This window comes from Microplitis demolitor, chromosome 5 (assembly GCF_026212275.2).
Source record: "Microplitis demolitor isolate Queensland-Clemson2020A chromosome 5, iyMicDemo2.1a, whole genome shotgun sequence".
Classification (NCBI taxonomy): Eukaryota; Metazoa; Arthropoda; class Insecta; order Hymenoptera; family Braconidae; genus Microplitis; species Microplitis demolitor.
The window spans coordinates 363,438-389,493 of record NC_068549.1 but is presented as its reverse complement, the minus strand read 5'-3'; the positions used below and the strand labels follow the sequence as shown (position 1 = coordinate 389,493).

General features: G+C 32.9%; 1 protein-coding gene across 3 annotated transcripts in view; it reads left to right on the top strand.

Annotated features, from left to right (window-relative positions):
• LOC103575285 (frizzled-2) overlaps positions 1 to 20,139 on the top strand; it is a 98,763-nt gene extending 78,624 nt beyond the window's left edge. For 2 of the 3 annotated variants that reach the window (XM_053739019.1, XM_008555012.2), the window contains exon 2: positions 14,603 to 20,139. In XM_053739019.1, the coding sequence (XP_053594994.1) occupies positions 14,652 to 16,964 (2,313 nt within the window). In that variant the 5' untranslated portion in view covers positions 14,603 to 14,651 and the 3' untranslated portion in view covers positions 16,965 to 20,139. Of the gene's footprint in view, positions 1 to 192; positions 585 to 14,602 lie in introns of those variants that run through there. The other variant, XM_008555011.3, reaches the window with a different exon arrangement.
• The last annotated feature ends 5,917 nt before the right edge of the window (positions 20,140 to 26,056 follow it).

The window sequence follows — 26,056 nt, the reverse complement described above, 5'->3', positions numbered from 1 at the left end:
CACAACTACGAGTACTAAGCCCGTGGTCTGGTTGCACGCAAAACCCCTTCCCCCACCACCCGTCTGCCATCATTCGTCTGCTTCTACTTCTTCTCGTACCTCATCCCCTCCCGTCAGCTAAATTTCTCCCCACCAGCGCTGATCCGCGGCGCCCTCCCCACTCCTGCTCGGGCGCTCCACCGCGAGTCGCGACGCTTTTCGATCTCCAGACGCCAACAGTCGCCTCAGTATGCGCTCGACTCTCGTCGAGTAAACTTTAAATTTTGCTGGTTCTCGTCATCGTAATTATTTCGCGTCACGTGTTTTTGTACTCTAATACTCGTGATTGACAAGTGTGATTGATTTATTGAACAGGAGTCGTGTGGGACGAGAAAGAGACTGATTAAGCCCTCTTGGTGTATTTATTGTGTAATTATACCCTTTTTCCCCTCATTACTGTTTAAAAGTAATCGATAAAATAATTGTTGTTGTTGTTGTTGTTGCTTCGGAGTTTTTAGACAAGAAAAGAAAGGGAGCTTTGTTGATAAATAAACAATCGCTGGATTGTGGTGACAATGGATTAGAACCAGCAAATACGAACTTAGGTGAGGTATTTTTTTTGCTGCTTTGTTTTTTACAATTCTTGATTTTTTTATTTTTTTTTTTTTTGGAGTGACTTCTGCCGAGTAGTTTTATGGTCGAACTTGATACAAAGAACGACTGATGGCGAACCTCCAGTGTGTGAGTCGAGTGCGAGTGTGTGTGTATAGGACGATGAGAATGCGATATATATGTATATGTATTTGTATATAAGGGACGTGTGTGTACGCAGGCACCCCGGGACCCCGGGTTTCACCCCCACATTCGTAGACCGAATACGAAATGAACGGCTGTAGTCTTTTATCCTTTATCTTTATCTTTCTCCGTCCAGTCTTTCACTCGGTTACTTTCTCGATTTATGTGTATATCCGTCTATCTTGGTTTTATTCCAAGAGGGTTACAAACTAGCTGAGGCTGGCTCTCTTCTGCACAAGCAGCACTGCCATGACTGTCTCTATCATTGGCTCGTTTCGCTTTCGGCATTTCGCTGGACACTTTTTCGACTCAAACTCTCCTCGTACAAAGGTCTAGTATACGCTAAGTCTTTTTTTTTATCCGATCGAGGAAATCGAATATTTTCAAGCTCAATTTCAATAGCATTCTTGTACTAATACATTTGCTACATTTGCTACATTAATCGGCAATATTGAAATTTTATTTTTATTGTAAAGAGCTCAAGTTTGTGTAAGTCACCAATCAATTTTTTCATAATACCCGTGATAAATTTTATTTACTTAAAATTTACTAATTAAAATTCAGTTAAATAGAAATGATAATCAGCTAAGAAACTGAATAATTTTCGTGGAAACAAAAAAATCTCTAATATATTAAATTAAATTAAAAAAACAAACCGAGGAGTTAGTATTCGATAAAAATCTTAAGAACGAAAATAAAAAAATGGATTGAAGAGATTTAGGAATACGATTGTGTATAGTACGCGCATTGGTTCCGATTGTTTAACGAAAACAAGTAAAGTCGTAAGTATTTTATTTGAAATAACTGTTTTATATAAACTGGCTGGAGAAATTAAAACATTTGACTCCCGAGTTGCGGCGAGAATGGGAGCGAACGAAATCAAAATGTTTTTCTTAGCCTCTTATTTGTGTACCCCGATAAAATAAGTCCGAGTTTTACTCTAAAATAGTAGTGTATGTTTGCAAAAAGCCACGTGCTCGCTCCACCACGTCGATATACCCGATGGTGTTTAAAACAACTCGTGTTTAACTTTGCCTTTGATTCTTTTCTTCAGCTCGTTCTCCTCGTTCTTTAATTCCCGATCCCATACATACAATAATAACACACTACATAAATACATATGTATATATAAATATAATACACACATATGTGAATACTATTCCCGGATAAATTCCAAGAACTGTAACAGAGAGAAACGATAGTCTGGAGCAGAACACAAGTTGGTAAGGTTATTATTGCGTCACGGATTTAACTCGATGATTTTATGTATTCTCCATCGTCTGCCTTGACTCGCCTTTTCTTTCCTTTCTTCAGTTGCCCTCTTTCTCTCTCTACTAAACTCGTATATTTTCGTATTACGGATAAATCCAATCCCATCGCGGGTAAATGTATTCCAAAGACCCGATCCAACTCTCCTGAATCTAAAAGAGTTAACTTGACCGTTCTAAATCTTGTTTTATCTAATACATACATACATATAAAGAAATTTAGTTGTTTTTTCCCTTTTATTTCAATTTAATAGCTCTTTTTTCACATGATAAATCGAGTTAACCATTACAAACAAGATTGTACTCATTAAGACAAATTTAATTAAATTACTCGGTGATAAATTGCTCAAGAATTTAATCCAACTACCTCCATGTCTCTAATAATATATCTTACACTTTTATTTTTCTACACGCAGATAATTTTTGGGTTAAAATTAACCATAAAGTTTAGTAGTGTAAGGACATTTAGCCAGTAACTTAATTATTACTATGACGTTTGTAGAAAGCGCACTTGATTTACATGCTATTGAGTAGTATATTTTACAATACCTCAGAACCTTATTTTTATTTGAGAGAAGGCCGGGCAAAATGGGGGATCCAAAATTTGGTTTAAATTTTTTTCCCTTAATTTCAATGATAATTCAGGGTTGGTTCTATTTTATTTTTTATTTTTTTTCTTAGTGAAAAGTATAAATTTGAATAAATTAATAAAAATGTAAGTTATGGCTTAAAAAAAGAAGGTTGAGAGTCATTAGGGTTCGCAAATAGGTATTGACTTTTTTAGTAGCCTTAATTTTAAATTTAGGTCTCTCTGGGGGAGAGGGGAGAGGGAAAACAAAAAAGGGAAACGAGAAACTAAAGGCAAATGTTCCCGAGCGTACGGTGGAAAAACGTTGACAAAGGGGATGTACACCGGCTGCAAAGCAGGACTAGCAGTATGTGTATCTGTAGGGCGGAAAAAAGCTACAGTGGAAAGAAAAAGAATGTTTGCACGGCACCGAAGCTCCTTTTTTATTTTTCCTTTCCTTTATTTTTGACGGTGATGTCACGAGGAAAGGGCTGTGAAAAAAACCTTCGGAAAAAATGTAGAGTCGGAAAAAAAGGGAAAAAAGAAAAAAACGTTGAACATTGTTGGTTGTTTTAGTCGCATTTCCTCTTGTCTTTTTGTCTCGGCGGGGTCGCTGGCCAACTTTTCCATCGGGCTGCTGTAGTATTGTCGTTTGGAACATAATGCGGGCTCGTTAAAAATAATTCATTTAGTGACAATGCCCACGAGTGTAGTTCGCGCCTTGCCAATAATACAAACACTAGTTTACTATACAGCCGTTCATCTTTGTACTTTTTTTCTATTCATTTCTTTCATTTATTGTTATTATTTTTTTTTTTAATTACTCATGAAAAAATTTATTAATTTTTATTTCAAATTTACATAAAAATCTCTTTGATAACAAAAATTTATACCTGCATTTAATCAACTCCAACAAATAATTTAAGTTGAGGTCCCAGGCGCGACCAAAAGGATCCGAGTTCGACTCCCACTCAAGACCTTTACTACCAAGTGATTTTAAAAATAAAATTATTTACTATCCCATCATATCAAATGCAATGGCAAACCTAAAAAAAAGTTTCATTGAAATAACAAGAACAAAAATTTTTCTTTCACGTCAACTGCAACTCGTTCATTCTATTAAAATTTTTTTTTCTTCATCTCAATAAAATTAATTAGCAGAAAAATTAACTCATCGTCGAAATGACTTTTTTATCAGTTTTATTTGACAGTATTAAAGCCCGACATTATATTTATCTGAGAATAAGATTATCTCGGGTCCAAGTGAGCGTAAAACAGATGCGTCTCGGTCAGATTAAATTTTTTTTTAACGTCGATAATTTGCGAGAAAACATTTGCCCTTTTTTTACGTGAAAGTTATTTACAAATTTATCATTATTATTGTTATTATTATTGGAGTAGATATGCAGGATAATATGCAGTAAAATATATTTTTTATTATAATAAATGGGTGAGGTTTATAAATGAGGTGTGTGTTGTGTGGATGTTTGCAGAGTTTAGATTTTATTATCGCGATGCATTGCGACGTAATCTTAGAATCCATTGGAAGTAAACTGCTCTTCTAGCACTTACGACACGTGGTGCTGGTGCTGGTGGAATTGTATGGGATTGTGTACCGAGTATAGAGTATAGAGTGTATGTACATATATATATATATATATATGTGAGAGCTAGTGGGAATATGGTTATGGATAATAGAAAGCCGGTTTCGAGGCTCGAGCATGTCGATAAGATAAAACACGAGATGGCTAACACCAACTACAGAGACTACTTTATATAGTTTGTATTTATGTATGGCCTGTATTGATGTCTATGTATATGTATATGTATATGTATGGGTGTTGAAAAGAAACGGTTTTATAAAGAGAGGATGGAATTATTTTTGAGGTGTCCAAAACACCGATTTATCGCGTTTCTCTTTTATTTGTATTCAGTACTCTCTGGTGTAAGGCATTTAAATTTAAAACTTTTTAAATTTATTTTTTCGCCAATACCTTAATCGGCAAAAGGTCACTATCTACATCACCGATCGCGTCTTGACATAAATTATATATTATATTTAATGACAAAAGTTTATTATCATTATTATTATTATTTGGTAGTAGAGTGTTCTGGGAATCGAAATTTTTAATTTTAATAGTTTTAATAATTCACTGTCTAGACGTAATTATTGAATTCCCGTGAAATATTGAAATTATTACGGAGAATTTCGTTTACATTTTTGAAAGTTGATTAATTTTTTAAACGAAATTGCTATTAAAATTTATGTCTTTGAATTTAAATCATAGCTAAAATATTGAGTTTACGTAAAAATTCATATGAATATCATCTTTAGAAAATTTAATTTCCTTTAAAAGTGCTCTCATACTTTTTATCATATCTCCTATAATTTAACAACTACTCCAGTTTCAAGTTGAAGTTTGAAAAAATCATAAAATTAATTTATAAACTATTTGTATCTTCCTTTACATTGAAATTTCTTCTAAACTATTGGATTTACGAGAAAACTCACCCCTATATTGTTTGAAGTAAATTAAATTTCCTACAAAATCATCTCTATAAACTTTTATGGTATCTCCGATAGTTCAGCCAGAAATTTGATCTTAGTAAAATTTAATGGAATTTTTGTTTTCCAAACTTATACACCACTTAATTAAAATCAAAATACTAGCTCTCTTATCATAGATACGATAAGAAGGCACATAAACAAATTTGTAGATAATAAATTTTCCTATAAAAAGCATCTCTGCAAACATTTGCGTAGACTCGATAGTTCGCAAGTTATCTCAGCTCAAACTTTATCTAAAGTTTATCCAATAAATTAAAATAAAAATAAATAATTTGCCATGAGCTTACTTCATAATTCAAATTTAAAAATAATTAACAACCGTAATTACTAATAAATTACCAAAGAAAACAAGAAATTTATTTAAAAAGAAGAGAAAGTACTTCGGAATATTAAATCCAACCCTAATCCAAATAAGTAAAGTAAAAAGAGGTACTTAAAGTTAATATTATAAAATAAAGCTTCCGGTAATTTTCCTGGGCTTATTTTCCATATTATACATGCATAAATCTAGTAAATGTGCGTTAACGAGCTGGATTTACCTTCCTACGCTTCAACGCGTTCACCTACAAGTCTTAAAAATTTTTTTTCACCGTCTTCTCAATCATCTAATTCAACATTTTTTTCTTTCCTCTCCTCTATTATTTTTTAAAATTTTTTTCCTTGCACTTTCAACCATTTAATACACGAGATGCTGGAGAGCGAGTCGCGCCGAGTTTTCTACCGATTCCGCATCATACAACACGTACACGTACAACACGTACACGTAAAACAACCGAGGGAGAGAAAATTCTGTTCAAGTATCAGCGGATCGCCCTCTATTCCTTCCTGGGAAGCTGTTGGATCGATAAACGCAACCAAGTAGTAGGCAATCTCTTTCTTTCTCGCTCTTTCCTATACATAAACGATCCAACTTTCTTTCTTTATCTCTGTACTAGTCAATACAATCTCTCTTACTCTGCTCTGTACAATTTATGTATATAAAGACCTACAATGTAGGGAGACTTTCAGTGGTCGTTCAACACACGCCATATTGACCGACGCCCAACGTTTATCTCACACTAACTTCATTATTTATCACGTCCAATTACTTTTATTTTATTAAATAATTAATTATTTATTTACAAAAATTTTTAATTCGCGAGAATGTCCCAGAGATCCTTAGTCCAAATCGTGATCCTTCTCAGAATTAAAGTCCAACAACATTAACCCGTCAAATAATTATCTTATTTAAATAAATATCCGACCATCAATCAATTTTATAAAATCTACTCTTCATTACCTACAATATTTACATCATTAATAATAAATTCACAAAACAAAATAATCATTTTTCTTCGTCGAAAAAATCCCAACATTTTTTTCCTGTCAATAAATCAAATCAGATATCAATAAAAAAAAAAAAACAAGTCGATCCGTTAAAAAACATTTCGATCCAATCAATTACGAAATAGAAATAAAATTTTATTTAAATCTAAACCGTCAATTAATTAAACATGACTTACTACCAAAATAAAGTATTATATTAATTATTATACTCTTTATTTACATAAAATACATTCATGAATATTTTATTTCTCTCGGCCAACACATATGTAGAGATTACAAATTTTTTTTTTTTTCCCATATTAAAATACACAAAAAAAGTAAACACGCTCCAATCCCGACACTATCTTATCAATAGAAGCTCCCGACAAATTAATCGGAACCTCGTGCCGTTGATCCTTATGCATTAAATATAAAGAATAAAAAGTTTAACCAAAAATAAAAAGACCAGTAGTGACAATAATAATACTACTAACTACTACATATTTATCAATCCCGGTGTAACTCGAGTTTTTATTCTTGTTCTGGTCTCTCATCTCATCTCATCTCATTTAATCTCAATTCTCGATACATTTTATTTAGTATATAGTTCGCTATTATGGATACGGATACGACACCCGCGGGCACTTTGTCGCGAATAAAATGCGATAGCTTTTACAGCACTCGTTTATTCTCTCCTCCGTCCTCATTCTCATCCTCATCCTCATCCTCATTTTATTCATCCTCTTTCTCTATACTCTTGTCACGTCTGCAAAATTCCAGTTGCTGCTGCTGATACTCGTACGAGCGTACATAACTTTTAATACTTAACTAAATAAAAATAACAAAAAAATTTTAAATAAAAATAACAAACCAACAACTTGTTTCACCCTAGAACAACTTTTTTATAACGACATTTATTTTAATCATATTCACTAAAAGACACGTGTAAGTTTCCTTAACAAACACCTGGATTTTGAATAAATATATTTATTTAAATTATTTTTTTTTTCTTTTTTCGTTTTTTTCTTTAATTCATTTGTTCGTGTCGCGGTGAGAGGAAAAAAATAAAATACGAGTTTAGATTTGCTAAGGACTTAGCACGTGATAGACAACTTGACAACAACAAGATGGTTGTTTTAGCTACGGAAAAGTTTAAACACGACTGGGTATTGCTGTTTGCTAAATATATAATGCTGCTGATATATTTACAAGCAAACTCTTGGATCTACAATGCTACTTTTTAACAAGTTTTAATAAAAGTTAAACCACGACTTTTACTATATTTATTTACTCGCTAGAGATCGATCAGTTTCCGCGTGGTACCAGCGCAGTACATACATTAACACTTCAGATACACTCTTTACTTAGACTCTGTACGGGTGCACCATTGAACAGTTAGTTAACAAGTGTGTGTGTTGTGTGCTCGTGGTATCGGTGTGAGAACTGGAAAGTTTATCGCGAAATAACGAACGAGTTGACAGCTCCGTATAATACATCGGGAGTTGTAATCTGCATTGGTGTCAAGAAAACAACTTAAATACCGTTATTATATTCTATTTTACAAGATTTATATGATTATAGTTATTTGTTAAATTATGCGGTGAAAATTTTATTTGCTTTAAAAAAATATTAATGAGGTTTCAACTTGTTTTATCTTTTTTCAATTTCAAGTCTTGATTATGACTAAGCTATTGAATTTACGTTGAAAGTCATCAGGGTCTTTTTTCTAGAGAATTTAATTTCGTACATTTTTTATTTATTTCAAAAATCGAGTAAATTTGACCCTTTAAAAGTTACAGTCATTTAAAGTAAATTTTTTTATTTTTAACAAGAGAACGAATGGCTGTATCTTATATAAAGTTATATTTTAGATTCATTTTTAAAAAGATAAAAGTTTTAGATAATTTAATTTCCTTTTCAGTGATCTCCATAACGGTCTATTTATTTTTAACGAAAAAAATTTATTATTAACTCCCAATAAACAGACACCTATATATAAATATATAACATCTATATGAAAATAGTTGGTTACATAATTTAAATGAAATTGTTTAATAAATAAATTTATATATTTTATAAATAACATAATTTGTCACGTTAAAAATAGCTGAACTGTCTTATAAATCGTTAAAAAATTTCTCCGATGATTCAGCATGAGAACTAAAATAAAAAGTTTAATAAAATAAACGAGCTGTTTAAAATTCTAAATTATAAAATACCAGTTTCACAGTTAAGATTAATTAATTATGTACAAATGTCATCGTGTTACAGCGTGTCTTTTGAAATCTCTCAGATATATATAAAATAAAAATAATATTATTATTATTTTTTCGTTAGCATCTACTAAGGAAATTCTCCGGATGATTTATGCACATGTCACTTGTTACGTGATGTGCTACCTGAAATATCTCAATATCGGCGTGTGCATTGATTGGTTTACGTTCTGCAAGCCAATAAAGGTCGATTTGATATGAAAAATGACTTCCTCAGCGGACATCAGTGAAACAGCTGGAATTACAGCTAAGTTACTATCGGCACTTTTGAAGAACACCAAATGCCCTACAATTTGCGGCCAAAACCGAGTCGATATCATAAAACGCAGCTGAGCATTAGAAAATTAAAAAAAAAGTAATTTAATTTACGTGTATTTTAAATGGGACATTTTGGAAATCAAATGGAAAGTACTTAGGATTAGAATTAAGAGCTCAAACTTGGCAGGAATTTTTGTTTTAGCCTAAAGAACAAAATTTTGCTTGATGAGCAACAAAAAAAATACTTTCGCCGGAAACGAAGCACCCTAATATATATACATATATATACCAGGGGCAGGAAGCGTGGGTCGGCTACGACGATTCTTATGAGATAAAGCCACGACAAGTATAAATAAAAAATATATATTTATATAAATATACATATATATATATATATATATATATATATATATATATATATATATATATATATATATATATATATATATATATATATATATATATATATATACCCAGTATATACAAAGGGTTGAGCTTAACACAAGAGAAAATTAAAAGATTTATTTCCATCGGTTTTATCTATCCGAGTCTCATCAATCTTTCCTCATCTTCCTCCGCAGATATCTCAGTAATCCTTGACGTGGGACGATGAATCACAAACTCTTTTCGTTTATTCTCTTTCGCCATCGTCATCATCATCATACTCCAATCGCCTTACAATATTTTACTTTATTTTTATTTGTTAATATTCTTTACCGTCTTTTTTATTAATCGATCTTGATTAAAAAAAAACATCCCTCATTTTTTACTATTATTTTTTTTTTTTCAATATTTTTTAATCCGCGAATTCATGTCTTGATATCTTGAATGACAAAAAATGAAATTCAAGCACTCCCGATGCATTAACTCGCAATAAATAAAATTATTTAATGATATCAAAGTTAAAAATTTATCTAATAAATAAAATATATCGACTGGTTGTTATTGGATTAATTTTCTAGGTATATTAAATTATTAATATAATATATATATGAATACCTGTATCAACATATATACATAATTGGCAACTGCTCTAACTAATGAGTTTGCTACTTTAAATTATTAAACAAGTTCCCACTGTATATTTAATTGAAGCAAATCTACTAATTGCGAATTTACAAGTACAGAGCATTAATTTAATAAACTTAAACCAACTTCACAATCTATTAAATTATTTATTTAAAAATAATCTATTAATTCTAAATACATAAATAAATAAATATCAAGTTAGTTATCAGAAGTTAAAGAGTAATCATAATTAGTCTGAGAAAGATTTAATATGCAGTAAAAGCAATCGATTAAGTGTGTCAAGCTTAAGTATTAATTAAAATAAGTAATATTTAATTTGTTGTAAGCCGTGTAGATATTTTTTAAAAAATATTGTCGGTCACAGGTGTGTAGCCTGCTTACTCTCACGTATCGACCCAATAGACCGTACGGGATAGGGTCGACGGTCGTTGGTTCCCGGTCGCGGCCTACTCGTATCAGGAATAGAAGGGATCCGATTTAATGCAACTTGAGTAGAGTAAGCAGTCTCTTACTCTGGAATAATAAAGAAAAACTACTCTTGCTCTTGCTGCTTTCATATATGTAGTTAATGTATCGACGTGCTACACTGCCAAGCAGCCAACCGTCAGAATAAAGACTGATATTGTATAATATTACAACTTGAAGATTATATTTTTATAATATAGAAATATATAGAGATAGAGAAGAGACTCGGGTGTTTATAATTTTATATTTATTGAAAATTAAATTTTATTACTTGGCAGTAAAAAATCTTCTTGAAAGATTTTTTTATCGCGTGGATCAAAAGTCCATACTTAATAAACAATTAATTTTTTTTTTTTTTGAGTAATTATTTCGAGAGAAAAAATTAAAAGAGTATTTTTAATTTTAATGGCGCGTAATAATTTAAAAAAAAACCATGACACGGATAGACAAAGAGGGTGTTGATAATAAATTGTTCCGGTTATCTGTATCGTGGCAGTGTGTGTATATCAAGTTATTAAACTTGGACAATATCACTTTAGCAAGAGGTTAATTTTTCCCCTGTGTGAATAAAATTAACGGCAGTGGGTATATATTTGTGTATGGACTCGAAAGTAGTAGTACATATGTAGTGTTATGTGTAGTATCTTATTCACTTAGTTCTCCTCTCGGATGATTATTTCTTTGGTAAATACATTTGCTTGGGCTGCGAATGGATGAGTGGATGATGAGGAGGGACAGTTGAGGCTAAAGGAACAAAATAAATAACCAGAGAGTATATATATATCCATATGAGACTAAATAAAAATAAAAATGAAAATGAGGGTGAGGGTTAAGGGTTTTTTAATTCACCAGCAGAAGATACACAAGTCTGAGTGAAGGAGAGACCGTAGACTCAACTCGGGTCCATTTTTCATTGCATAGGTACACACGAGAATAAAAAGAGAGTTAAAAGAATACACGAATGAATAAAAAAATAAAAAAAATATCGCGTGTGTAAACGGCACTCGGTGTATAACTCTCAGCTCTTTAGTTTCAGCTCCCGGAGGTTCTTCGCCGATGCTGCTGCGTCCTCGCGTTCTCTCCTCGTTCATTTACTTTCTATTCTTTTTTTTTTATTTTACTTCTGTTACTTTTACCCTTTTCTCTACGGCAGCGATATAAAAATTGTCTCGACTCGAGGATATTTTATCAACTCTAGTGTCTACGTCCCTAGACCAGTGCCACTCATCCACTTAATCCGCTAGAGATATTTTTTATTTGTTACAATCAAGTAAAATCATATTTTAATATTTTATTTAACGGAAAAAATGGTCTGGAGAAAAACGGATAAAATATCTTTGTAGCTGATGAAATTTCACGTAAAATGAGTACCCACAACAATATACTGCGATAAGTTGTTTATTCTGCAATTTACTTGTCATATCGATTGTTGATAAATCGATCATTCTGTATTTTGGGTGCGTCTAACTAAAATATATCGATGCGGGTACTCATTTTACTCGAGATCGCATTCTTACTGACGGTAAACTGACAATTTTGTAAAAAATTGAAAAAAAAATTTTTTTCATTGAAAATTTTACGGTTGAAATTTTTATTTTTACAAACATACTGATGTGGGTACTCAAACTAGAGGAAATTTCATTAAAAAATCGACTGTGCTAACGATTTATATTTTATTCATAAGTTTGAAAAAAAAAAAAAATAATAATAATTAAAAAAGTATAAATATTAAAAGTGTCAAATGGTATAAAAATTAGATTCTTATCGTAACTACGCGAGGTAATGAACTCTCGGCTGAGGTCTTTAAGGTGAAGTAAAAGAAAAAGAGGCAAAAGAAGAAGCAGAAGTGAAAGAGCTGGCCAAAGAGCCAGGAGGCAAAAGTTAAAGAGTAAAAGATGGAGGACAACCACCGTCTACTCGGGTCGTGACTGCAACATCACGAGGAATATCGCGCCTACCTGTAGTTTATTTAAGAAAACTCTACGGGACATCGGAGGAGATTCTCCTCTTTAACCTTTTCCATTCTCCAGTCCTCTCGCTCTTCTGCATTTTATTTCTATTTATTTTTTTCCCTCTTTTCACTCGACTGCTTAGCTCGTCAGACGTAAATATTTTTTGCCTCGTTTGAATCCCCTCACTTCCCTTCACCGTCTAAGCTATACTCCGACAGTAGTAGGAGTAGTAGGAAAAGAGAGAAAATAATTTATGCGTAAAATACAACGCACACAAATACACACAAGACACTGGTTAGTAAAAGATACACCGAGTTATAAAATAAATAATGAATAATATTAAGTCTTGGCAAATTTATTTGCTATTCAAGTCTTCGGTCATGTTGGTTTTAATTTCCCAATTAGCTGTTTCATAATTTACTCACCTCCATCCAACCATTATTATTATTATTGTTCTTTTTTTTTTTAATTACGCATCCATAACTTGCTATAACAATTATACTGCAGACTTACAGATTTGTAAAATTTAAAAATCTATTTAAGACTGAGTAAATATATATATGTATATAATTTTTTATTTGCAATGTGTGGTACAGTGAACAGGAAGCCAGGGCAATATTTCTTGAATGGACTGTAGCCATGCGAGCGTGATTTACATACAAGAAGTGTATATCATAACCCAAACAACGGTCTGCGTATATCCGTGGCAGGGCGGGCTTCTAAAACTGATTCATTGCCGGGAGTGCTCGCAGAGTTCCCTCAGCAGTTCCCTCTTCCCTCCTATCCGTCTTTTCCTCTTTCTTTTTCTCCTTCTCCTTCTCCTATAGACTCTTCTGAATCACCGTGTCCTTTTATCTCCCTCTTTCTCCTGTCTGCCATATATGTTTCTACATCTCGTATCCTTACAGCAGATATTCCTTTCCTTTCCTTTCCCTTCCTTTTTTACTTATTTTTGCTTAGGCCATTTCGCCCACAAAACTGCTCATCCCATACCAGAAAAAAATTCACCGCCTAATGGGAAGTTATTGCACAACCAAAATATACACTCTTTGCTAAACGTCACGTCAAAATGAAACTTTTTAACGAATTATGAGCTCGTTTTTTTTTCCCTTACAGTAAATTGTTTTTTTAAATTTTTTCCTTGCTAATATATTTTTTTTCCATCCTCGACTGTGTACTTAACCAAAAAAGTCCACCCTCATCAATGTAAAAAAATTCATTCCACCTGGCAGTTATATTTTTTCTTGTTTTTCGTTATATTAGTGGAAAAGAGGCCGAGCCAACTCTCTTTGGCACACAGCAACATTCTATTCTCCCAATTATTTATTTCCATACTATACGTTTTCTTTTCTCCCGTTATTATTAACAACTACTGAAGCACATAACAGTGTGACGACTCAACACTCGAGTGGGCCGTTACAACTTGAAAAAAGTTTAAAAGAAGAAATATGCTTTGTCACAATTAAAACAAAAACTGTTTGATTCATTGGATACTCGTCTTCATACAACTGTCATGGTGTTTTTTTTTCTTCTTCAAATTAATTACTTTAAACTCCTAAATCAACAATAGAACCACACACGCTGCATATGCACAAGCTTATTATAAATACATGGTTACTTACTGTTTAATGTTTAGCGAGCAGAGGCAAGGCGAGGCGCGGCGCGGCGCGGCATCCTACGCCCTATAAATACTTTAGCGTGATGATGAAAAAGCTGGTAATCGACTAATACTGAATAACATTATTATATTAAGCCAGTCGTCAGTCAGTTTAACAAACGGTTAAACTAACAAAAAAACCAGCCGACCGAGCCCTCCTACAATAATAACATTTCATTGGCTACGGTCACGTGTCACGTGTGCCAAGCACAACTATTACAATAACCTCTACTCGTGCATGTAACTATTAATAATATCGTCATCCGCCGTTTGGTTTTTAAGACTCGATCGTTAAGAAAATATAACAACTATAAATAAATATTTATACCCTACATACCCACCCGATGAAAAATTCCAAAGCAGACTTTAGTAACGTCCACACGTCATAAACCCCAAAAAACATTGTGCAATTTAATTAAAAACACCTCGGGAGCGGAAATAATTAATGGAATTTAATGTATGGTATTTTTTGTGTATGTTGCAGACAGAGCAGTGATGCCATCGTCGAGAGTATAAACTATTTGGAGGACGCAATGGTACGGACACGAGTTGTTCCGCAAACCAGTGGTGGAATGCCAGCAATTTTGCTCATCATTCTCTTCCCCCTAGTCCTCCTCAGTATAACGACATCCACAGTAGTGCTAGCTGTACCAAATGTACGATCGGAATCAGCAACGGGACCTGCCAATAGTGTCAATCCACTGTTGGGAGCTCCATCATCGGGCTCCGCCTCTTCCTCTGGCTCTTCTGGCTCATCCTTGTCCTCATCCGGCGCGTCGGGTTCACCGTCAGCCGGTTCTGCCTCGTCATCCATATCATCGGCAGTATCCTCATCATCTTCCTCCTCATCAACTTCATCGAGTGGTACAATCGGCGCTATTCCTGGCCCAGGTGTCGGTCTAGGGGACGGTCTGTCAGGAGTTGGAGGACACTCGTCATCGGTGTTGGCCTCTAGTTCTAATGGAAATGGCAGATGTGAGGACATTACGATACCCATGTGTCGTGGAATCGGTTATAATTTGACAGCGATGCCCAATGAGTTAAATCATGACACGCAAGATGAAGCAGGCTTGGAAGTGCATCAGTTTTGGCCGCTAGTTGAAATCAAGTGTTCCCCGGATTTGAAATTTTTCTTGTGTTCAATGTACACACCGATATGTTTGCCAGAGTATAGCAAACCCTTGCCGGCGTGTCGTAGTGTTTGTGAAAGAGCACGTGCGGGTTGTGCGCCTCTGATGCAGCAATACGGATTCTCATGGCCTGAACGTATGGCTTGTGAACGTCTACCTAATCACGGGGATCCCGAGAATTTGTGTATGGAACAAGACAATCATACTAGCAGTGGTGGTGGTGCTAGTGGTTCCGCGAGCATGGCACCACTGCCTCCGGGGCCACCACGTCCCACACGTCCAACAAAAACATCTCAGCCGTCACGTTGCAAAGGTAAAAACTCAAAAAACTGTCAGCATCCTCCAGGGGAAAGGGCAAGGGATTGCTTGTGCAGGTGCAAAGCTCCCCTCGTGCCTCTGGGGGTAACAAGCAGCGGCATAGGCACAAGCGGCCACGCGGCGGGAATCCTGGGGGCCGGAAGCACCCACATCGTCGGGGTCCCAGTCCCACCAATCGGACTGGACACGATGACAATCAACAGCAACAACTTGAATTATCCGGGAATTGCCGGGGTAAGAGATTGCGCTCTGCCGTGTCACGGAGTACTCCTGTCCCCCGAGGAGAGAGGATTCGCAGCGGTGTGGCTAACTCTCTGGAGCGGCCTGTGCGCCGCAAGCACGCTAACAACCGTCATCACCTTTCTCATCGACACGCAGCGTTTTAAGTATCCTGAACGGCCAATAGTCTTCTTGTCCGCCTGCTACTTTGTCGTATCTTTAGGGTACTTGGCAAGAAGTGTTTTGGGTCACGAAGAGATAGCGTGTGATGGACCAGCTTTGAGATCTGGCGCCCAAGGGCCCGGTACTTGTGTCACAGTCTTTTTGATGATATACTTTTTTGGAATGGCTTCGTCAGTTTGGTGGGTAATATTGGCATTTACGTGGTTTTTGGCCGCAGGTTTGAAATGGGGAAATGAAGCAATCACTTCTTACTCTCAATACTTCCATTTAGCCGCTTGGTTAGCACCAACTGCTCAAACCGTTTGGGCCTTGTTGGCCGGTGGAATTGCTGGTGATCCAGTCGCTGGAGTTTGCACCGTAGCACCCGAAGGTGTTCAAAAATTCATACTCGTACCACTTCTAGTCTACTTACTACTCGGCACAAGTTTTCTACTTGCCGGATTTGTGAGTCTCTTTAGGATACGTTCGGTAATAAAACGTCAGCCAGGCGCTAAAGCTGACAAATTGGAAAAACTTATGATACGTATTGGTGTATTTTCTGTACTATACACAGTACCAGCAAGCGCAGTCTTGGGATGTTATCTTTACGAATCAACGCAGCGTGACGAGTGGATTGCTCATCTAGCGTGTCCATGCAGGCCTCAATCAAAGCCCATTTACTCAATCCTTATGCTAAAATACTTCATGGCATTGGCAGTGGGAATAACTTCCGGTGTGTGGATCTGGAGTGGAAAAACTCTCGACTCGTGGCGCCGACTGTGGAGACGTCTCTTTGGTGGTGGTGTCGCTGCTGGCGGAAATACTGGACTTGCTGGAGTAACGGGCGTCAGTGGAATTGGGAGCGCAAGCATGAAAGGCGTTGGACGATCAATGATGCCAAGTTACGCAGCATCTGGACCCGGAAGTGCTCTATTGCCACCTGGTAGCGTTGCCAGCGCTTCTCAACACCATTTGCATCATCACGTACTCAAACAACCTCCTTTATCGCACGTATGACGTCACCAGTCGGCGGGAGGCGACATGAATTCAGCTGGTTGCGATCCACAGCAGCAACAGCAGTCACAGTTACAGCAACAGCAGCACAATGAAAGGCCTTCCGCCCTCAGCAACTACGGACCCATTTAGCCCTTCGCCTCAGCCTCGTCCCGGAGGCATACACCCGCACACACTGCGCCACATACGCCCCACAGTGCTGCCACCATCTACTCAAGACGTTCGCTAGCTTCAACTACGGGACCTCTCACTCCAGCTCACGGTCTTGCGCCATCTTATACTCAAGCAACCGACGTCTGATCCACGATCAATAATTACTATTCGAACCAGCAATTGTGGTAGCTAATTATCATTACTAAATAACTAACTAACTAACTAACAAACAAACAATCCAGTGGGTGTAAAAAATATTGCCATATACTATTGCCGCATATACGTATAAAAATGCAATTATCTTATCAAGATTACTTGCGATAATTATCGAGTCAATGTAGCAGTGATTTTTTTTTTTTAATTATTATTATTTTATTTTATTTTTCTTTAATTAATAATATATTAAAAAAAAATATATATATATAAATATTTACTTTTATTTTTTTATCGACGCCGGGGAAAGTTTTACCGTCCGCGTGAGACTAAAATTAAAACAAAAAATTAAAATAAAAAAAAAAACGATAAAATGGCACGACTTTGTCTCTGGCTAGTACTAAGTACACTGAGAGTGTAAAAAATTTTGTATGCTTTGTATGTTTAATATATTTAATGTAAAGTGAGAATGAAGATATAATATATCACCGTTTTTTTTTTTTTTTTTTATAAGTTTAAGCTCTAAGATTTCTCCTGTCTTTCTAATATTTTATTAAATACTAGGCTCGAGTGCATGTCCGTCTCTATTTAAATAAAATATCTATATATATCTATATATATATATATAGCTGCTTGGTCTACTGATTAGTAGAACGAATTTAACTTTCCGGATTTTTTTTTTAAATTATAGAAGGAAAGTTTGTCATGTAAGGATGTATAGGGTAGATTTTAATATCGAAGAGAAAAAAAAAGAATTATTAATATTACTGTCATTATTATTATGTAAATATTGAAACAAAAGTATATATAAATATAAATATATAACTTAGGGTATAGTGTCATTGTAAATAAATAAATAAATAAGTAATAATAATAATGATAAATAAAAAAAGTAATAAACGAGGAAGAAATTTTTTTGTACAGAATTCGAGTCATTAAGGGGGAAATCTTTGGCAAGATAATTGGTGAGAAAATTATCATAAAATAATGTGTGATTATTATAAAAAAAAAAAATATATATATATATAAATATATAAGTATAAATATGGTAGAGCAGTTTTTTTTACCATGAGATTAATAACTAATGAGATAACTGGTCATTGTTTCATATTCCATAGAAATGATAAAAAATTTTTAAATAAAATCTTTACTCTCCGATGTACTTTAACATTTTGCTAATTCCATTTATAATTAAGTAAAATAATAGTTGACAAAAAGACAGGGAGAGAAAGAGATTGATTTTTAAATTATTGAATATTAAATAAAAATATAAAAAGGTTTATCACGTGCACCGTAGTTAACACACTCTATGTAACGTGTATGCGTGAGATCTGTAGTCTTGGAGACATTATAATTATAATAATAATAATAATATAATAATATTAATGGTAAATAATTATTAATAATAATGATAATGTAAAATGATTTTTTTATGATCTCCGCAGAGTACACGGAAAAAAAATTCGCTTTAATATATTATGCTTAAAGTACTTGTCACGTTCGGACTATCAGTCTTTACTACCTTTAAAATTTTTCAAGGATATTTAAATTTATCAAGAAATGACTTTTTGTTTTTTATTTAATTTTAGTATGTGATAGATTTTTTATTTTCATTGTAAAATAAATAATTAATTTTTTTTTCGGTCTGAATATCAAATTATAAAATTTTTTCTTTAATATGAACTTTTGGAGACTGAATAAAGTGACAAAAAAATAACAAATTGAGTTATAAGACCAATAAAACAATTTTCGGGCCGAAATAAGTGAAGCCAAACTGAAAAATTATTTTATCGAAATAAATTTTTGAAAAAAAATTTTTTTTTTCCGTGTAACAGATATGAGTTTGTAGTTGTAGAGACCAAAATGCAATTATCAAATAAATAAGTCATTTAAGTCAGCAGTTAAATTACAAATAAATAATAATAAACAATAAAGTGACAAACATATAAAACAAAAAAAGATAACAATAATATTTTGACTCATGTAACTGCCAAGTGTGTAAAGTCAATTCTAAAAAAAAGTGCGTGTTTTTTACAATGACAAAATAATTTTTCAATTGCATTATTAAAATTTATACAAAAATTTATAAGTAGAAAAAAAAATGAATGAGTAATGACACAATTGAATTAACCGATACCTGCCTCAATGCAAACGTCTTGTCATTAGACTCTTACTTGCCAAATGCAAAAAAATCATTTAATAAACAATTATTATTATTAAATAAAAGTAAAGAGGAAATAATAACACGCAACTGAATGAGTAAATGAAAAAATAAAAATATAATAAAATAATTAACTGATAATTAAATGTGTATTTGTAATTTTAAATTTAAGAACAACGTATAGAGTAGGAAAAAGTCACGGAGAATTAGTCTCACATATCAGATTAAAACTTTAAATAAGTACTAGGATATAATTCTCGTACTTGATAAACTTTTTAAAAATATAAATAACAATTTAAATAGATATTAAGACGACTAGATTTGAGAGGAAAATAACAAAAAAAGAAAAAAGTTTAATGAATGGAATAACAAAAAAATTAATAAGAGTAATAGATATTCGTAGAGACGAGGGAGAAATGTACGCATATTTGAATTTGTAAAATTTTTTGTCACGATTGATAAAAAAAAGTTAACAATAATAAAAAAAAAAACTAATTAACTTATGTAATTATTTTTTAAAACTCTCTCGCTCTCTACTACCCAACTGCCATTTTTTCTCTCGTTTGTCCCAAAATAATTGATATAATTAATTATTATTATTGAGAAAAAAAATAATAATTAAAAAGTTTCGGCTGAGGCCGAGGATTTTTTACCATACGTAAATCAAAATTGTATACGATTTTTAATACATTTTATTATTATTTAATTATACATGCTTGTTTTAATTTTATTTTAAACCTATCCTGCAGTTTTTTAAATTATCCTTCTTATTATTAATAACTATAGTGGAAAAAAAAAATAAAATAAAAAATTAGTTTCAGTGGAGAATAATTTTTGATGGTTTACTTTTTGTTGCGAATATTATAATTTTAATATTTTGTAACGCAGTAAAGTGTAGAATTTATTAGGTCATGATGTCATTAAATATATTAGTTTATCACGTAGTTTGTTTTAAAATTTTTTTACTGAAGCATTTTTATGAGTGTAAAGTATTAAATATATTATTTTACCATGAGGTAGGTAACCGTCTGTTTAAAAATAAAATTTATAGACATAGGATGTAACAAGTATTCAAAAAAAATTTTAACTCAACTTATGCTTTCAATAAAAATACCTTCTTATGTATTTAGACCTTAAGGTCACAGGTTCGAATCCAGCTACAGCTTTTTTTTTATTGAAACAAATAAAAATGTTAAAAGTGGTAGGATAAGTAATGGGAATATTTATCAAAGATTATTCAAAAATAAATTCAGGCATGTCCTTAAGTCTCGGAAATTTATCAAGGACACAAGCTACGTGGAAGCCAAGAGAAATGTTTAAATCAGCTTTAACCACCCTCACAGGGAGCATACTTGGGTCTGCAGACACAAGTAAGAGCAACAAGGACAAAGACTATAAGACATCGGATCAAATTTATAGCCCACAGGATATTTTGTTCTTTCTCCTGCCTAACTCCTTCCATTTCATTTCCATCCCATATTATACTCTATTCCTCTATCTACTTCATTCTACTATACTTTACTCCTTCTTCTTCTTCTTTACTTCTCTTTTCTTCTCTTCGTTATTCGGTTCCTGTTACTCGACTTATACTTATATAGTTTATATATTCAATGGGTCTTCTACTTGTCTTCTGACTCTACATTCATACTACTACTACTACTACTACTACTACTACTACTACTACTACTTCTACTATTACTTTATAGCATAGTTGCTATATCGTTGCCATAAACAACTTATACGCACGGCAGTCTGACGTTTACCGCCCACAGTTGGCCCAACAGACCAGATACCAATCTCTCTCTTAGTCATTCTCATTCCTATTATAAATGTATACATATATATAGATAAATTTGCTCGTTAACTTAACTGTTTTTTAACCACTATCATATTATAATCGCAATAAAAATAATGATATTGATGTAGTAGTTTTCACAAGTTATTTTTAATTGTCATTTCATATATTTTATCACCTAATCAATTAACCACAAATATTATATAACAATTTAAATTACATAATTTATATTTAATACCTTTTTTACTTTAGAAAAAGTAACTGTTTAAAAATAATAATAATGATGATAAAAACCCACAATAATTCAGTGGCCGGTCGGCTAATTAGTATTCACACACGAGGGAAGTTGAGCGCAGAGCAAACATCCCTGGACTATTCGCGCAGTATTTGAAAAAAAAAAAAAAAAAAAAAAAAAAAAAAAAAAAAAAAAGAGCTGGGAAGGGAAAAAATAAATAAATGAAAGAGTGGAATATGAAAGGAATAAAAAAATTCAAGGGGTCCTAGTGTGCATGGGCTATAGGCGCTGCCCGGGGATTTGTGCAACAAATATCCCTGGTTTTTTTTCCACGCACCATTTACAATCCACTCGTACGACTACCGTTTCATATTTTAATACTTAGCTATTATCGCTATCACCAATCCCATTCAGTTAATAATAAAACAACCAAACAAACAAAAATCACTAATTCAATATCTTTTTTACTCGTAACTAATAAATTTTGTTGGTATACCAATTTAAACTTAATTTACAGCCTCTCAAATACCTTAAAGTCTACTCTCGCATTCCGCAAAAGAGTAAAGTAAAAGTAAGACAAGATATCTTTGTAAATGTTTGTTGTTAACGATAAAACGAGTGCAAGACATGACCTAACCATGACGTATTTAGACTAAACCCAGACTGTTCCTAAGACAAGGTTATTCAGGGGTACGCTTAACTATTTTAAAGTTATTTATTTCCCTGCTGACTTATTAATGATCTTACTCTCATTCTCATCTAGTCTAATTTATTTTTTTCCTTTTAAATTCTCCATTACCCTCGTGCTTGTAACTTCCGCCCCTTTCTTCTTATAGCATGTGCACAATATTTTTTCTGTTTTGTAATTAAAAAAAAAAAAAGGGAATAAATCATTGTTAAAGTATAGCAAAATAATCAATTGAGTTGGAAGCACGGGTGGATTTTAATGCGGACATTGACTCGGCGGCAATTGAACCCAACAGATTTATAATGCAACTGATCTATAATACAAACTCATCTTTGTTACAAATACACATATCTATTAAACTATTTTTCGAGACTGTAAAACTTTATCACAACTACGACTACTACATAATGAACCGTTAATTCATGTCTGTTAAGTAGCAAAGGAAGGATATAATCGATTGAGAAAAATCTCAAGTCCGTTTGCTTTGAAATACTTAAGAATAATCTAAAGATTAAAGTGACTATAAAATCATTGGGCTTTGATGCAAGTGGTTTGCTGGGTATATTACAGTACATGCAAGTAAAGAGCAAGTAAAGAGTAAGTGAAGAGAATGTTTTAATATTTAAGTTCAGGGATCAAACGCTGGGTCAGCCGATCTGAGATTGTTGCATTGTTTTTCAAGAGCTTGTGTTTTAATATTGCCAGAGTACTGAATATTATACACGAGTCCACTGTGCACATAAATATATATAACATGTAGCAACATATGTGTACGCCATGAGAGTGGACTTGAGAGATTTTCGATAATCCCCCGTGGACAGTGCTTCGAACAAGCGTCGAGTAATTTAGTATATTTGTGTCTCTATGCCAGATTTTAGCTCTATTTCAATGCTCATATTGTATTAATATGGATAGACATATCTTTAATCTGGTGAATGATGCTTGGGGGAGAAACTTTACCAGGCGATTATTTATTGATAGCTGATAACAAAACGAAGACTGGTGGTAAAGTGAGAATCACGATTATCTATAGAAGGATACTGGGCTGGAGGTAAAAGAGATAAGGAACCGAGGTCACCTACGACAATCTATTCGATTTATTTTCAACCTTACTGATGGAATAAAATCCATTCCAGGTCAATTCGTTGGGAAAAAAAAATCTTTTTCATATTTGACCACTACAGACCCGAAAACGCTGATCACTTTTTGGATTTCGTGATTTACGAAACCACTGATGAGAAATCAAGTTTTCTCTGCTTACTTTCAATATAAATAATAATTTAGAATTCACATAAAATTATAATTTAGTGGCAAAAATAAAGAATTCCGAAAGTGACCTCATCAAAAAAAATTTTATCACCAAGTTAATTAAGCCGTCTAAAATTTTCTTTAACTTTACTTTACTTTATGGAGGAAATAAAAGTCAAAAATCTTAAATTTATATCTTATTTTATTTTAACTAGACATTTATAATCACTTAAAATTTTTTTGACAAGATATTTCAATAGGGTCTCTCAAATCCATTAAACACAGATATAGGAACCAGTTCAGCGAATAACGTGTCTTAAAGAAGAAAAAAAGTATTAAAAAATCATAATGACAATTATTATTTATAATTATTTTACTACTGGATTTATTTGTAAAAATTAAAACGAAAAAAAACGTTTTTATTAAAACCACATAAATAAACTTCTACATGACCGATGTTTTCTCATCGACTTTTAACGACACACAATAATTATTTTTCGCCATAAAAAAACAAAATTAAAAAAATATTTTTTTAATGGTAAAAAAATATTACAGGATACTCGTAAATTTATTCGAGCGCATAAATGGGAAGGATCGGTTGAGCTAAATGTGCGTGCTATTTCAATAAACCTAGTAATAAAGTCAGTAACTGGTTGGAGATCGAAATGCGAAGCTTTACGACACGATCGTGCTCTACACGATCGATTTGTCACGACTTGTGCTTGACTTTTGCGTTCCAACGTGTGCATGTTAATAGGCACCTACTCCAATCAATTTCACTTGAGGTACTGGACATACACCTACACCCACACACACACACACACACACACACACACACACCTTCACATGTAACTTTAACGTACGTTTCTTACCAATTTTATGATCGAACAGTAAACTTACTTTTAAGACTAAACAAAATTGTATAAAATAAAAGTACTCGGTAAAAACTATTTTCTCGTTTCTCATTTAATATTTTATATATTTTATAATGTTTATTTAACGCGCACGTATGTTTCAAATGTATATTTAAAATATGTAAAGTGAGTAACGATTCTCAACATTTTTATATTTATATTTGCGTTACACGTGATTTAAAACAACATTAGACCGACTATGTTGCAGTATTTTCATATTTTCGTGATAAAAAATTAACGAATTTCTGCTAAATTATTTTCAACATAACTTGTCTATTTTGTCTCATAAAATAAATAAATTTCGATAATTATTTAATTTTTTATTTAAAAAGAAGAAAATATGCTCGTACGTGCAGTCAATTCTCTTCAGGATTATTTTTAAACTCGTATTATAAAGACGAAACTAAAGCTCAAACGAGTAATGTACGATGTTGCAAGACACTGAACTAGTGTTCTTTAATGCGCGAAAATAAATAATGCAAGAAAAAAAGCAAAAAAATAAAAAGAAAAAAATAATAATAAAAACACATACAAAGTATTGGAGTCTGCGGGATAAAAAATAAACAAATGAAAGAAGGAAGGAACAGCAGGAAAAAATAAAAAGAAAGTAACGAGTCGCGGCAATCTGTTCGTTACGGATGTTTGTATTTATTTGTCAGGACGATTGTCAAGTGATTTTTTGGCGCTCGAAAAAACAGAGTGCAGTTGGTTGTTTGCTTTTTATTTTTTGCACGCTCTATAAACGATTTATACGGTAGCTCGTCACATTTCGCGTGTCGGATGACGTGTGATTCAGTATACGAATACACTCATAAATATAAATACATGCATGTTTTTACACTCACATATATAGTCATATATTAGTAGTATAAGAACTTTATATCGTGTCTTGATACCCTAAAGTTTTTCCCAGTCGATACATGAGTACCGGAAGTCAGATAAATATCAAATAATATCCTGAGTATCTCAAATTATATCTCCAATACCAAATATTTAATTTAATGTCTATATATGATAAATATATATCGACTTATAAATATTCATTAACTTTATCCATTTCTGTTGATTAGATGGAATTAATTAAAAATTTTTTATCCATAACTTGCTGGGAAATTAATTATTTATAAAATCTCTTGTATTACTTTAATAAAAATTAATTGATCGAATTGAAAAAACTAATTACCTTTCAATGGATAAAAGTACTGTATAAATTATAAAATAGACTTGAGCGGTTTTTAGCTGTAAAAAGTTTCAATGTGTATTTAATTTAATAGGACGGGGGTAATGTGCTCAAGAGAGTTTGTCACGCATAATAAAGTACAACAGTCGTTTAAAATCTCTTTATTTGTAATTCGGATAAAAAAATTTTTTATTAATGTGATTTTTAAAAATTGAACTAGTCGATAGACATAATAATAATATTAATAAGAGATTATTTTCCATCGAGTATTTATTAAAATAAAATTTTTTTTGCAGCAGCAGTGAAATAAATTGATAAATGATTAAAATATTAAATAACGATATCGCGGATAAAAAAAAATAGATAAATGGAAGCTAAGCGTCAGAGTGTGTCTAATGGGAAAACGATCCGCGTACGCAGATCATCAGTATTCCCCCAAAGAGATGAACGCACCAATACAAATTATTGAAGGATAAATAACTGAATAGGAAATAGAGAGCAGAGCAGAGCAGAGCAAAGTAGAGGATGGGAATGATGATGATGATGATGATGATAAAAACTCATTCGT